The sequence below is a fragment of the Plectrocnemia conspersa genome, unplaced genomic scaffold, assembly GCF_051122295.1.
Source record: "Plectrocnemia conspersa isolate PC_06_02 unplaced genomic scaffold, ASM5112229v1 ptg000003l, whole genome shotgun sequence".
In the NCBI taxonomy this organism is placed as follows: domain Eukaryota; kingdom Metazoa; phylum Arthropoda; class Insecta; order Trichoptera; family Polycentropodidae; genus Plectrocnemia; species Plectrocnemia conspersa.
Genome location: NW_028277167.1, coordinates 15556584 through 15572129, shown reverse-complemented (window position 1 = coordinate 15572129; position 15546 = coordinate 15556584). Strand labels below are relative to the sequence as shown.

General features: G+C 31.0%; 1 protein-coding gene across 1 annotated transcript; it reads left to right on the top strand.

Annotated features, from left to right (window-relative positions):
* The first annotated feature begins 4871 nt into the window (after positions 1 to 4871).
* On the top strand, positions 4872 to 14661 carry LOC148236742 (uncharacterized). Its single transcript, XM_088183675.1, has 17 exons — positions 4872 to 5005; positions 5454 to 5509; positions 8633 to 8849; positions 8912 to 8992; positions 10460 to 10652; positions 11890 to 12011; positions 12083 to 12198; positions 12270 to 12540; positions 12621 to 12663; positions 12967 to 13043; positions 13118 to 13208; positions 13288 to 13389; positions 13454 to 13588; positions 13650 to 13831; positions 13905 to 14031; positions 14142 to 14236; positions 14302 to 14661. Exons 1-17 carry the CDS (start codon positions 4925 to 4927, stop codon positions 14368 to 14370), a joined length of 2058 nt encoding a protein of 685 aa, XP_088039801.1. The 5' UTR covers positions 4872 to 4924; the 3' UTR covers positions 14371 to 14661.
* The last annotated feature ends 885 nt before the right edge of the window (positions 14662 to 15546 follow it).

Sequence of the window (15546 nt, the reverse complement as noted above, 5' to 3'; positions counted from 1 at the left end):
AGTACTCATAAACGTTATATGAGGACTGATAAAGGAGCTTGTGCCCAAGAAGCGTGAAAATTAAACAAAACAAGCAGCACACGCGCGAGAAGAATACTTGCGCTTCTTTCTGTTCGAGTTTGGATTGCAACGTAACGTGATAATATGACGTGCTCGGATTGCAGTTTGCCAATGAGGATAGAAGATTAAGATAAAGGGTTCACTCATTGTGGCGACAATTATGGATCCCAACTTTAAATTTAATTATTACATAGAAAACCTAAAAAAATATCAATATCGACCTGCCAGGTTCATCCATTGAACCACCCTTCCATTCAACAATTGGACTAACCAATGGAGGGATTAAAACAGTCGGTCGCTTTTAGCCAAATTTATAAGATTGGGAATCCAGATAGTATACGAAATCATAAAAACCAGAAACGAAGCCAGTCTCGGCAATTGAGATACAAACACAGATTAAAACATAAAAAAACTGTCTTCTTTGATAAAATGGAACACCACCGTGAGAAATCATTTATACAAATTCTGTCAAGTATCCGCCGCAAATGCCTTGAGAAATGATAAACACGTGCATTCGGTTTTGCCATCCAAATGGCCAAGGGCAATCTGTTTCAAAAAAACTATTCGACGGCAACCCTTTTGGAATTACATATATTTTTATTTTACCGAAAGAGGTGGAAAACAAAATCTCCTATAGAGTTAAAATACGGAAACGTGAGCAACCAATGATAACTTCGTCAGACTCTCCCTAATAGACTTTTCGCGTTTTTGCGTTTACATTTATCGTAAATTATTTTACGATAAAACGTAAGGTTTTATGTAAACGTAAAAACCTTACGGCTTTAAATGTTATTATAATAATAACATTTGTAGCCGTCTTATAAAAAAACTTCTGCGTTAATAAACCTTATAAAATAAATGTTTTAAGTATATGGTATATCACCATATTATTTTGAGACCTATTTTTAAAAAGTTAGAGGTCATATTAAATTGCTATTAATAATTATGTTTGCGAAAACATCCATTCATACTAAAATCTAGGTATTTTAGTTATGAGATCATTGTTGTACATTAGCATTGTACTATTTTTTGCGAGAAGTTTTGATTGTATCCTTTATACTTTAATCGTGAAGTATAAACGTCTTCATTTAGATAATTTATTGATGAATTATGTTGCTTGTCCTAAAAATATGTTTTATTTTATTTACAAAAAATAAATATTGCTGAAGAACATGACTGACGATGGAGACTCGATGATCTGGTTCGTGAAGCATAACGTCTGTTGGTGACACGACGGGTGAGTGCTCTCCTTCATCAGGCCTGATGAATCTTCTATTCATATATTTTAATGATAATCTCAAGATATTTATACTAAGGTAAGAAAAAACTAGCTAAGCGCTATCTCACTTTTCATACGCAAGTATATTGCATTTTTTCCAATTACATTACTCAATTTAATTTATTATTTTTTGTTGATTTCTCAATAAATAATAAGTTAATCGACTGATACTAAATATATATAAATTACAGTGCAATATATCAAGTTATTTATTTTATACTTATTTTTTAATTTCTCTCGTCTTAACAATTAAAAAAAAATTGCAAACGTCTGACGCAAGCACGAAAATGTCATAGAGGTTGCTCATGTAGCAAAAGTAATGGAGACTGTTTTGAAGAGAAACGCTCTATATCAAAAACACACGAAGAATCGTCACGCAATTCATACGTGCTAAAATAACCGTTATCAATTAAATATAGCGTAACGAAAAAAAGACAATAGGATAGAAATTATTTGTTCGTAAAATTTCTTAAATTACTCCGATGCGTCTAATGATATCTTTGTGCCTATGTAAAAAGAAGATATATTTTTAATAAGCTCATTGTTACTTGTCTATGTATTGTTTATACATTATGGTTAAATATTATACCGAGTAAAAGTTAAACTCAATCGACATCTTCCCAACATACTATCACTTGCATTTCGACAACTTTTTATAAGGTTAGATGCAGAAAGTGTATTAAAACTCCAGAAATAAACTAGTAATTAAATGGTAAAAGTGTGTAAAATCTAAAGATGATTATTTTTGTTGATACATGTGATATTTTTTATGAGCTAAATCAGCTCATTACTAGATATTTTTATACTAAATATGCACGACCTAGCTCGTTATTAATTAATAATCACAATATTCATCCTCAAGACTAGGAAAATCTAGGAAAACAAATTTTGATCTCCCATGTACGATAAAAATTTAAAACGCTGATATTCATATGGAATTCGAACCAAGGTCTTTCTGATAATAGTCATAGCCATATACTGCTAATCTATTTTACTGGTTATTAATTATTAAAGTTAAATACAATCTAATATTAATGTTATTAAATTTAAAAATATTATTCAATTATTATTAATATTATTATATATGATCATTACTACACACATATGTAAAGTCAGTATATTTTCAAAATCATAAGAAGCAGCAAAAATAAGAAAGAAAAAAGATAAGAATTATTTTGACAATTGGTTAGAATCATTTATTTCAGTCAGTATTTATCACATTTTATCGGTCAGTATTTATAAATAATATCCAGTATTTATAGTATATGCTCTGTATTTTAACCTCAATTCAGTTTTATGTAGACAGGTCATCAGCATAATAATACATGGTCATCATCGACGTTTTTTAAGGCCAACTTTTTCAGTTGGGCTCGCAATATTGTCAGATATCAACACAACAAACCAAGCGTACTCTCCGCCACCGCTCTGTTGTTATTCCCGCTTCTTTCGTCGCTATACCTTCGCGTTCTACATACAATTAAATAGATTCATTGAGAGTTAAATAACGTTTCGATGTTCTGACCAATGCTTGATCGCTACCGCTCGCTCGCACCTAACCTGTCCAACTGATTTAGTGCGAGCAAAATATTTCATAAGTTATTTCCAAAATCATAAATTTTATAATATTTTTTTAAATTCATATGCTCGTCCTGTATTTTTATTCGAACCATTTGATATTTATTCTGACCCTGAATAATATAATAACGGCCAGGATTTTTATAAGATTTTTATTCTGACCCAAAGTTTATTTAAATTATGACCATTTAATTTGTTGCTAATAGTATTGGCACGCGCGTCAGGACTGTGCATCGCAGTTCGTATCTCGAATCTAAGTTCGCATGTAAAGGTCAAAATAATATATGAAAAAAGTTCGTATGTAGAGCGGTTCATAAGTCGAAGTACTAATGAAATATTGTCACCGCGTAAAATACTAGATGAAGTACTCCCAGGAAAGTATTTACTCATACTGTTCATAAATTATATTCTCATCCTCAAAAACACCCACCTCTCCATGTATGCTGACGATACAGCCATACTAATCAGTTCCCACGGTCTTAAACAAATTTAAACTAGACTACAAAAATCCATGAAAAACTTACTTACTTACTTTAAAAATGGAAAATTAAAATCAAGGAAAACAAAACCAAACCCATTATTTTTACAATCCGCCGATAACATTTACCCCCTACTTTTCAAAAGTGGGGATAAAGAAGGCACTCCCATTGTATGGAGAAAGGGCGTTAAATACTTGGGCATTCGCCTGAGCTCCAAGCTTTAGCAAATACGCTGCTATTCAACAAATATTAAAAAAAAGCGCGCTCCCAACCAAAAATACTGGTTTTAATATGAGTAATAGGTACTAACTTTGGTAAATTACAAGTAATTAAAAATAAAGCGTAAAAAATAATATATAGCACCCCATTTTACACAAACTTAAAAATCTTTATAAAAAAATACAAAATTCCAACAAGAAAAGAACATTATTATTATCTCACGGATAAATATTATTAAAACATTTTGGGAACTAACCACTAATGTCTAATATTGATAATTACGACAAAAAGGGATTTAAATTTAAATTTATATACAAAATGCCAAAGCACATCTTACTTTAGGGGATTCAAACTCAACCAATAATAACCTCGTTCGCTGGATAATTTGTTCTAGTATTTTTAATTATGTATAGTTTACCAACTTAAAATTGTAATAATTATTTTTTTCATTGTAAATCTTTCATTATTATTTTTTCTTTCTTTATTTTCAAAAGTTTTTATATTATCCTTAAACTCCAACTATATAAAAAAAAATGTGTTTTACTCATTTGTAAACAAGAATTGTTATGAACCACTATCTTGTATTACATTACATATCATGTGCAAATGTAAATCTTATATATGAAGTAAACAATATATAATAGTCGAAGTACCACTGTATTGCTAGATTCATGTGAGCTACATTGAATATATTATGTTTCTAAAAGTTATGATAAAGTTAAATTACGTAAAATATATTTTTTTGTTTTTTAAATAATATATGTTATATAATTTCATAGGGAAATGGGAGCCTTAGGGCGTGATAGATCAAGAAAAGTGTCAAAGGGAGAAAGCTTTTTAGATCAATTAAATCTTATTGGTTATTAATTTCTCAAACATCTCCCTATTCTAGCGGTTCATATCTTTTTTTGTTCTACTCCGTTCCCCTCTTTCACCATTGTCCAAAATATAACATCTATCTCCTTGATAATTTGGTTAAACCAGCTCAAATTGCTTAAAACAATATAAAATAATTATTTTTTGTATATCAAATATTCTCTTAATACTCGACAACAAAATCTAAAGCCATTAATTTGCGATAAACTTAAAAGAAAATAGTTTAATTACTATTTTTTACAGAAATTAAATAAAATGTAATATAAAAATAATATTTATGTTATAAAATGAACTTATTTAAATTATAAACGTGCTCTTTTTTAAAATTACTTTTTATGGCCACCGAGCATGGTCACTAATTGCGCTGTTACGACCGCGTCGTCAGTGTCCCGCGCTCGTATTTGTCTGGCGTCATATCTCCTGGTCCGGTTTCAAAATGGGCAAGAAGATCAAGGTTTTCAAACCGGGAGACTATGTCTTCGCCAAGGTCAAAGGCTATCCAGCGTGGCCGGCCAAGGTATACTCTCAAAGACACTTTCACTAAGACAAATTTCGTCCGAACGTGAACCCCCAAATACCGCTTGAAAAACGCCCGTCGCTCTAAATTCATGACTTGTACCGTTCACATGGATATACATAGGCTATAACACTTCTCAAAATGGTATAAAAACTATTATAAAACCTCAATTTGTAGGCGCATTTTATAGTGGCGTTTCTTCAGCAAATCCTATGCAGGCGTCCATCTTGTGACAAGAGTAATAATAATAATAATCATTCATTCCATATCTATGACGTGAAATTTAACATTCGTTTTTTTTTCGTTTATTATATGTCTAGCCATACTATTGTACAAACGATTCGTTCATATTGAATGTATACATGGTTGATTTGATTAAAACCAAGTTTATATTTGAAGGTTATGTTTGCGCAATATCATACATTTACATCATGTTGTGCTGTTTCAGGTCTCGGACTTAAACGGAAAGAAGTATAGCATATTCTTCTACGGCACTGGTGAAACGTGAGTTATTTTTAGAATTTTTCTCTTCCGGAACCCAACAGTAATCAACGGTGAAATTAGCTCGCTCACAAATATATCATTAGAGATTAGACTTGATGCGCAATCATCATTTGGTATCTGCCTTTCTGTGCCTCTGAAAGCTGCTTGTTAAACTGTCCTTATTACGCAAATTCTACAAACGTAATTGTAATGGCAGATTGAATCATAACTCTAGAACCCAATATAAATAAAAATTTCAACTTGAAATCTCCAATTATGCTTATACATAATTCAACATGCTAAGTATTACCAAGCACTAACAATATCGAAGATAATCCTTGATAACTTTTAATTTTACCAAAACAGTAATATTATCATATTTTAAGCTGTAAACTGAATAAATTCTTTTTCAAAATTTGGTTTAAAAATATTGAAAAATAAAAAAGTTATGTAGAAATTCTCGTTATTTTTAGTTTCCCCTGATATGTATAAAATGTCTAATGTTTATTTTTTATATTTATGTACATATTACAATGCTCGAAAATAATAATGGGATTTTATTATCCTCAAATAGTGATTATATAATATTTAAAAAATACAAATTTATTTATTTTTAGAAAAACAAGCACAACCCAGTTTTTTTTTATATATATTCAGCCATTTTTTTCAATAATTCAATAATATCGTAAAATGAACAAGGCAAACAATTGAGTACTGAATTTATAATGTTGATAAATTAAATCAATTTTCTTCGTCTTAGATCGCTCAAACTGCAGTGCCGAAATGGTGTCAGTCTTCTATGGCGAATGCCAGTCTATTCCACCTTCCGACCATGACATTTGCCCCCCTCCTAAGCCATTCCTCTAGCTCACACATGTCATATTTTTCACCCTGCTACTCCTTGATGTAAGAATATACATAAAGCATGAATCAAAAAATGCATCACACACACTCATATTAATGTATAATGGATGTCACTTGTGTTAATACAAAAAGTGTTTCTGTAAAAATTATAAATTGAAAATTTACTCTTATCTATGTCTATTATATTATCTCATAAAAATATGTTATGACTTTTATGGGAGATATTAATTTGATTATTAATACATTTGGTTGCCTGTTCCTGGTAAACCTTTCCTTATCTATGATGTGTAACTAGTACACATTGCTTCTTATATAAATATAATATTTTACGATTTTATTGCTTTTGGTGTGGATTTTTTATTTCTGAGAAGGGATAATTGTTTTTTGCGTTCTCTTATTGAGCAAGATTTAGTTTAGATGTGCTTCATTCGATTTTTACTTATTATAAGTCGTAATAATGTTTTTAAAACTCTTAATGTAAACGCTAGATAACGGAACGTTTCCACTGCGACGGCGCGATTTTATTGATTTTAACGTGGCTTCTAAACAGGGACGCCCCCTTGAATTTGCCTTCACATAGAATTTACTACTCCCATATAGTAAATTCCTATATTATGTATAAAAATAAACTGGCGAAAGAAAAATAACGGTGATTTTATAAACGTAATTCAAAATCATAGCTTTGATTCGAGAAAAATAACACAATGACCAAATATAATCAAACATCAAGTAAGTAAGTAATTGTAATATACATACATAAATATATTTAGTGTTTTATATATCAAAGTAATAAAAAAAACAATAAATTCCATGCCATTAAAAATATATTGAGATTCATTGGTGTTGTGTGAATTACAATATTGAATTAACTATAAATATTTGATAAAAAAATTATTATCATAATTTCTTGGCAGGTAACTAAAAACACTGTAATGGTTAATACAATTACGAGTAGTAAGTTGCTGACCACTGTTTTAGATTATACTATAATTTACTGAAGCAATACTCTGCAACATTGCAAAAAGGTGTCAGCATATTTGACGTATTATATTTTAATTAATTGATTTTTCAGTAACTTAGTTCAGTTTTTAAACTACTGATTAAAAATTGAAAACTGGAAATCTACATAATTGCTTGATAGAAAGCAACCATCGAATAAATGTGCTTAGCTAAATAAAAACCCAGAGAAATCGTCATGTTCGAATACTCAAAATCCATTAACGTTATTTACGAAAACTAACCTAACTGCATTTTTAAAGTGATCACAATGGTTTTTCTTATAAAGTTTTACACATAGGACATACTCTTGCTTCATTGAGAGGGTTGTACATAGGCAAGGTTTAACAGTTCGGTCATTGGTATAAATAAGCCTCCATTATTTGTCGTATAAAACTACGACCAGTATCACGACAGACCAAAGAGACTCACAACCGATACTGATCCTGCATTTTATCTGTGTATTGGTATGATTCATACCTGTGTAATAAACCTGTATATCAAACAGCTCTGACGTTTAGCTGGCTAAATAAATCACTACTCGGCATAAAGCCCCGAAAAAAACATCTGTCATCTACTGGTGTTCGTTATTATTTTACAAGTGATTTCTTTATTATATTGACATAGAAACAATATCACCGATCTTCCCTATGTTGATACACCCATTCTATGTTCCTATACGAAATCCCTATTGATTGGTAGACAATCATCAAAATAAACTTAGATGATTTAACAAAAAGGATTTTTTTTACTGTTACCATATTATGTAAAATTAAAATATATATAATAATCTAGATTGTCAAAAATCCCTAAGTCTTACACTGGATACTCAAAGAATTTAAACTTCTCTTGGTTGCCGAAAGTAAATTGAATTTTAAAAATAAACTATTAATCTATAAATCTGTATTAACACATTGCGGTCCGTTTTCGCATGTTAGTAAAATTTTGCAGTCAGTCTGTTTATCATTTTCCAGAATTACAAATAATTAAACTTAAACTTGTAAAAATATTATGCGAACGTAAAGAAGATTTAAGCTTTTATCGAGAATTGATAACAAATATATATTTATAATTATATTGAAAAAAATCACTCTGTCAAAACATTTAAAATTTCGCGAAAATAGCGGATCGTAATGTGTTATAAGACTAGTGATGTTTGTTTATAAAAACATCCACCAAACATAGTTGAGCAAATAAAAAACATGATCTATTAAGTGCTAAAAATTTATTGAATACTGTATTTCATCATTTTCACTGATGTTCTAATAATGCACTTTTTTGCAGAGGAAATCTTCCAGCTAATGACCTGTTCGATTACTTCGAACACAAGCAACAGTTCCTCGCGAAATCGCTCAAGCGCCGCGATTATAACGAAGGCTTGGCGCAAATCGATATCGAGGTAACCGAAGCTGGACTTACGAGCAATGGAGATAAACTGGAAACGACTGTCGATTCAGTGGCGGATGTTGACACGACTGCCAACAAGACCATCACTATGGATGTAATTAATTAGTTTAAATATATTATATCAAGTATATTTTTTAATATTATTTTCGTGTTCAGATCGAGGCCGAACAGCCTGCGGAGAATCCTGTGGTCGAAGAAGCGCCACAACCCGAAGTTGTAACGCTCGAACCTGTGAAGGTAAATAGGTCTATGGTGTATTTATATGCAATTGTATTATAGTTTATATAAGTAATACACACAGTAATTTAAAGCGCCGAGGCCATCGGCAACCGTCGAGTGGTACAGTAAATCATAGCAAGAATATACATACAAACAATATAATAGTAGTTATTACCAACAATATTTTTCACTTACTTTGCTGTCTACTAAATTAAAAACACTGATAAATATGCAAAATTATACTCCAGTCTCGTTTTTATATTTGAAAATATCTGCATTTTTTTTTTGTTTGCTCTGACAAAACACTCAAGTACTTTTTATTGCATTTTTATGATTGTGAAGTCTAATTTTGATGAAATTGCCGTTTTATTTTTCGATTTATCAAAACACTGCGATGTTGCAACGCAGAGTTTTAAAATCAAATAAAACAATCTTGGTGTATACTCAAGTACATTTTAATCTGTTTCAATCACATTGGTATTTAAGTATTGTAGTTGTTGTGATTAAATGTGAGATGTTTTGCATAAAAGAAAATCTTTTGTTTGATGCTTTGTTTTTACTTTAACACATTATGGTCCGCTTTTGCCGAAATTAAACATATTTTCTCGACTGCGTAAATCGGGGGATAAATGTACTATAAAAATTAATGTTTTAACACATGTCACTAATAATATTTTAATTTGCTGCACTGTGTATTCCAAAAACCACTGTCATGAAAAAATAAAATTTTCCCGAACCAATAGATAGTGTTAAAAAGAAGTTTCTACAGTATACAAAGTGTTTTAACTCATCTCTTTCAATTCTGTAGAAACTTATTTTGTTTAACACTTTGTTTGCCGAAATCCGATATATCAGCTTTTGCTTCTTTGGTGAGATTTTTCAGATCCGATTTAATTATTAAAGAAAGATTCAGACACATGTATATAAAATATATTTTTAATTATTTAAAACAGCACTGTCCAACTTTTCTTAGTCCGCGGGCCATTTTTTCTTTTGCAAACAAATCGGGGGCCAAAAAATGTTACTTCGGATAACGAACAAAAATATCTGAGGTTACCTTTTTTTAGCTTATTTTTTAAATTTATACAAAACATCATCCAGTTGGACAGTGCTGATTCAATAAATCGATATTTAGATAAGTAATCCCAAAAGAGTCAAATGTTATGCTGTATGTATAATTCAATTGTGTTTCTATATATCAGCACATCTTTACATATAAATCAACTAATTAAACCTAGCAAAAAACGTGTATTCCTAGAATATAGGTAAATGGCTTCGAAAGTAGCCGTAAAACCCAATAAAAAAATCTTTTAGGGAAGTATATTTGCATTTCATTGCTGGTATCTACGAATATTTTTACTTATTTCAGATATATCAAACTTATTAGTTTTATTAATATTAATTATCTTTTCTTTAAAATTCAACAATCACAATTTGTCTATTAGGTGCAATCCTAAGCCAAATATATAAATTGTCAATTTTCAGGTTCCTAAAAAGAGGAGTAATTCTGAAGCTGCGAGTACAGCTGCAACTCCAGCGAAGGTAAGAAAGGTCGCAGAAATTCCTGAAAAGGAAATTATCAAAGAAAAGGAATTACCTGTTGAGACTCCTGCGCCGGCTACTGAAGAAGCAGTCACCACCGAAGCTGTTGCAGAACCTCAAACTGCAAATGAACCTGGTTGGTTGATTGCAATTACTAGTGAAATTTTGGGATACTTCAAGTCATTGTACTGAAGTCACTTTTCTCTTTTTATTTTATTTTTTAATAATTAAATTTATAAATAATTATTGAGGCCAAAGAGATAGCGAGACTTTGTCGACATTGTTTATGTGAAAAGTTCCGCTGCTACATTTTGTAAAGATATGACCAAATCTTTAAATATGTAAAACAAAAATTAAATAAATGAACAAAATACATTACAAAAAAGCATACTTAACACATAATTTTCAATAAAGTTTCACAATCACAGGTTGTTAAAAAGTAAGTACATTCGTACACAAATAAACCAATTTAATAAAAAAAAATATAATCAATATGTTTTAACCCTTACGTAACGCGTTAATAAAAATAATATTTAATTATTTTTTTTTAAATACAAATTTAACCTTGATACTGTGTTAAATGTTCTGATTTTTTAATTTTTGTATATTTAGAATGATATTTTATATTTATTCACAAAAAAAAGATTTTTTTTGCTGATTTTTGCGTAAAGAGATAAAAAAATCAGTTGGGCGATTTTAGTCGATTTCCGCTTTCAAAGGGTTAAGCATTATGGTTTATATTGGCATGTTTACTAAATCTTATTTCGTTACTTACCATTCGTGTTCGTGATATAAATGGAATTAGATTTAAAAAAATAATCCCTTCTATTAATTAAGCATTAAAGAAAATAATAAAAAGGAGTCTGAGTTGGTCGATTTTTTACGACTCCGCCTAAAATGTCGCGACTCCGAGCTGTATATATATATCAGGGGCGGGCGGTGAAATACTTTTCCTCTCGATCGCTCGTGTGCTAAGTGACGAGAATGAATGAGAGATAAGAGCATGCGGTCACGCGAGCGATCGAGAGGGAAAGTATTTCACCGCCCGCCCCTGATATATGTATATAATGTGTGTGTGTTCTGGTTTTATTAGGGGTTATCGGGTGTCTCGGCATGTTCAGCCACAAAAAGTACAGACCCAAAACCAACGCAATAAATTTGTCTGAAGATGGCTGGTGTGATACAGCCGAAATATCACGATAAAAATCGACACCCGATAACGCCTTAATAATATACAATTATTTATCTACTGACAAAAGTAAATAATGCAAGAATTATTGAGTTTCATCAATATATAAATATTGATATATTTTGATTTATTAAGCATCCAAGCGTTTGAGACGATCATATACTATTATTGATATTCTTTTTAGAACCTGAAGTAGTTCAATTGCCGCCGCCCATAGAAGAACCACAACCAACTCCCGAAATCATCAAATCTCCAACCCCAACAGCCACAAGGGGTAGGAAACCATCTGCAAAAAACGCCACTCCGGTATTTACTTTTTTTTACTTGGATTATTTGTAACGCACATTTTTTTAACGTTTATTTTTAATAATATACAGCGAACTCCTCGTCAATCGAACAAGATCAAAACAGAAGTCTTGTCCCCCGTGTTCGAGCCCCACATTCCAGTCCCAGAAGGCGTTAGTCGTAGCGGTAGAAAGATTAAACCTAAAAGGTGATGCTCAATTAATAAATTTAGATATGCAGGAATGTGAATGTGTAAAAATGTATTGTATTTATTTTTAGACATTTTGAAGAGGATGCCGCTGATAACTCCACTCCACCGACACCCGGAAAAAAGATCAAACTTCAACCCACAACGCCTTCGGCTGCCGGAGCCGGAGTTCCCGCTGAAGAGGACCACACTTCGCCGACTTTACCAAGCGCCGAAGCAAATTTGTCTCCATCGGCGCCAATCAACAATGTGACAAACACACTGAATGAGACGCAGGTTAAGAAGGGGCGTAAAAAGGTGCCAGCCAAGCAGCCTCCCAAATCATTAAACTTCATTACTGAGGTAGATTATTTTACAATTATTGGATTTTATAATTAATCATATTGCTAGTATATAATACTATATTATATGTATTGTTTTAGAGTGAGCTTGAAAATATGACGGAACCACCGGAAGAAAGTAGTGGTGAGAATTTTTATATTGTTTTAAATATTAACTGCTCATGTTCACGTCAAGATGTCTCGGTTTCTATTTGGAGAATATATTTTATTTCCTTTAATATTTCACACTCTGCCAATATAGTGATTTTGAACTTGATAGGTGTTCAAATAGTAGTGGGGGGAGATAGATAATTGTTTACAATATTACGTAAAGATTGATGAGAAGTTTTACTTACGCAACTGCATGAGTGCAGCGCTGTATGTGTGTACGGTGATAATGAATAAAATTTGTAAATTATACATTATAATTATCTCTCGTTTCTTTCAGTTGATCAGTCATCGAAAGAAAACGTTTTGGCAGTATTACTGCCATCTGATAAAGTAGTCGCGTTAAAATTATTCAAAGTATGTATATTTTTTTATAAATTAGGTTTCGTATTATATATTTTGCTATAATGCTGACATTTTAATTGTAACAGGATTGGCCAGAATCGTTTGCGACACCTGCCGCTCAAACACAATGGATGCAGGCTTCTATTAAAAATTCGATTAGATTGAAACACGAATTAGGTTAGTTAAATTCCGATTCTTGGCTCACTATTATATATAATACATATAGGTATAGAAAAAATGTTTTGCGTTATTTCAGAAACCGGCAAAATTAAACCGCAGACAGTTTCAAGTCGATTGGAGATGGACATTTCTTTGCCGAAAGACGAATTACAAAATATGAAGAGAGAACAAGAGAGTGGTACGTTTGCATGAATAATGTGATTCGATTTTCATTTTTTTTTAAAATATGTTTTGTGTTTTAGAACTGAAAAAGAAAAAGGTTAAGATCCTAAAGTTAGAATGTAAAGTGTTGGAAATAAAAAAGACTATTATTTCGACGTTGAACTTTGATAATCCGGAAACTGATCTTTGCATCCAAATGTTGGAAGAACTGCTTGGTATGAATATGATTTTATAACAACTCTTGAAACCATTTATAATTTGTGACAAAAATTTTAGAAATCGACGTCACAAAATTGATGCTCTTAAAACATCCGGAAATTACCGACACTGTGAGACGAATCCGTAAATATGTTGGCAATCTACCAAAATGGAACTTGACTGACGAGGAAACAACTCAATTCAACAAAAAAGCACAAATAATTCAAAAAAAAGCTGAAGCATGCTACGACAAATTTAAAGTAGGTTTTATGTTTCAAATTATATATAAAACACTAAATTGTATCATATTTTATTGAAATCGATAAATTTTAGTCACAATTTGGAGTTATGGACGACGCTATGTTCATTGAAGTGTTCAATCAACAACAGCTTCTATTTAAACTGCACACAAATCACCTCAACGTGCAAGAAGTCATAGAATTAATAGAGGAACCATTAGGTATGTTTCGTTCATTAATACTTATTAAATTCTCTCCTGCTTTAATAATGAAGTTAATTTAGCCTTGATACAAAAACAAATAATAATACATAAATAAATATTTATGACAGCAATGAACCAACCAGACGCATTCAGTGCTTCAATCGTCACCGAAGAACTAATCAACGAAAATAAAGTACAATCAAAATCAACCCAAGCCAAAATGGTGAGTCAACATACATTACCAAGTTTCCAACGTAAAGCCTAATTTTTAATCTATTATATTTTTAGCCCGGTAAAAAAGGCGACACTGTAGTAAAAAGCTCACGGTCTGAAAAAACGGCAGCACAACCAAACTGAAGCATCAGAACCTGATGTTTCGTTGTGTCGCGCACAAAATGAAAATTGTACGTACAGACTGTGTATTAATGTATGATACATAATACAAAATTATCGTTTTAATAAAAAAAAGCCTTGAATGATCATCTCGAAATTTTGAAATATTATATTTATATACTTTGTGTAAAGCGGATTATCTTTTTGTTGAGGAAACACACTCAGATTTATATATTATAATATATTGTATGTAATACCGTGTGTTCAAGAATTTTTATACCCGTAAGTCAATAAACGCTCCACGTAATATTTGGAGGTTGTGTTTCTTTTTTTTTTTTAATATATATATATATATTAATAATTTTATTGTATTATTATTATTGTTTAATACAATTGTTGCGTGCATCAGTTGTATTCGAAAATCTTTTTGTAATTTACGTTTTGAATATGTGTAAAAAAGTTGATATTTTTTTATCATGGTTTGACGATATTGAGCAATGAAAAGTTATGACTTAGTGTAATCTAAATTTATAAATAAAATGTGGTAATTTTATATTGTTTTATTTTGACTTTTATATAAATATGATTACGAACTTCAGATACAGATTGTAATGATAATTTATATAGTTAATCAAAGAATAGTGTTTGAAGATTAAAATGGTTTACAATGTTAAAAACAGTTGTTGATAAAATGGTTTTTAAAAAAGGTCAAAAATTAATTCTTAAAAGTATTTTGGATCTTATGTTTTTTTACCGACTGGTTGTTAACAATGGATAGAATAAATGATATTTTGACAAAGTTTTGTTTTTATTAATCCTAACGGTGAATGAGTTATATTTTTATTTCATTCCACATTTCCTTTAAGGTACACTTCCGATGTCCGTGGCATATGTTGCGCACTATGATTTTATATGAGATCGTTTCCGCCACGCGACTGCAAGTGACCGCCAGTAGGTTGTGACGTCAACTACTGCGCCGCGGCAGTCGTGACGACACTACCGCGCACAGAACTGCTGCTGCGGTTGTGCATTATAGAAGTACTCAAAGATGGACAAATTGAAAATCTGATCAATTTAGTGTCTCAGCATCATTCTCTATTTGATTCCAAGAATGCAAATTATAAAGATCAATTATTAAAAAACAATGTTTGGAAACAAATCACTAAGTAAGATTATTGCAAAATAAATTGTTGGCAATAA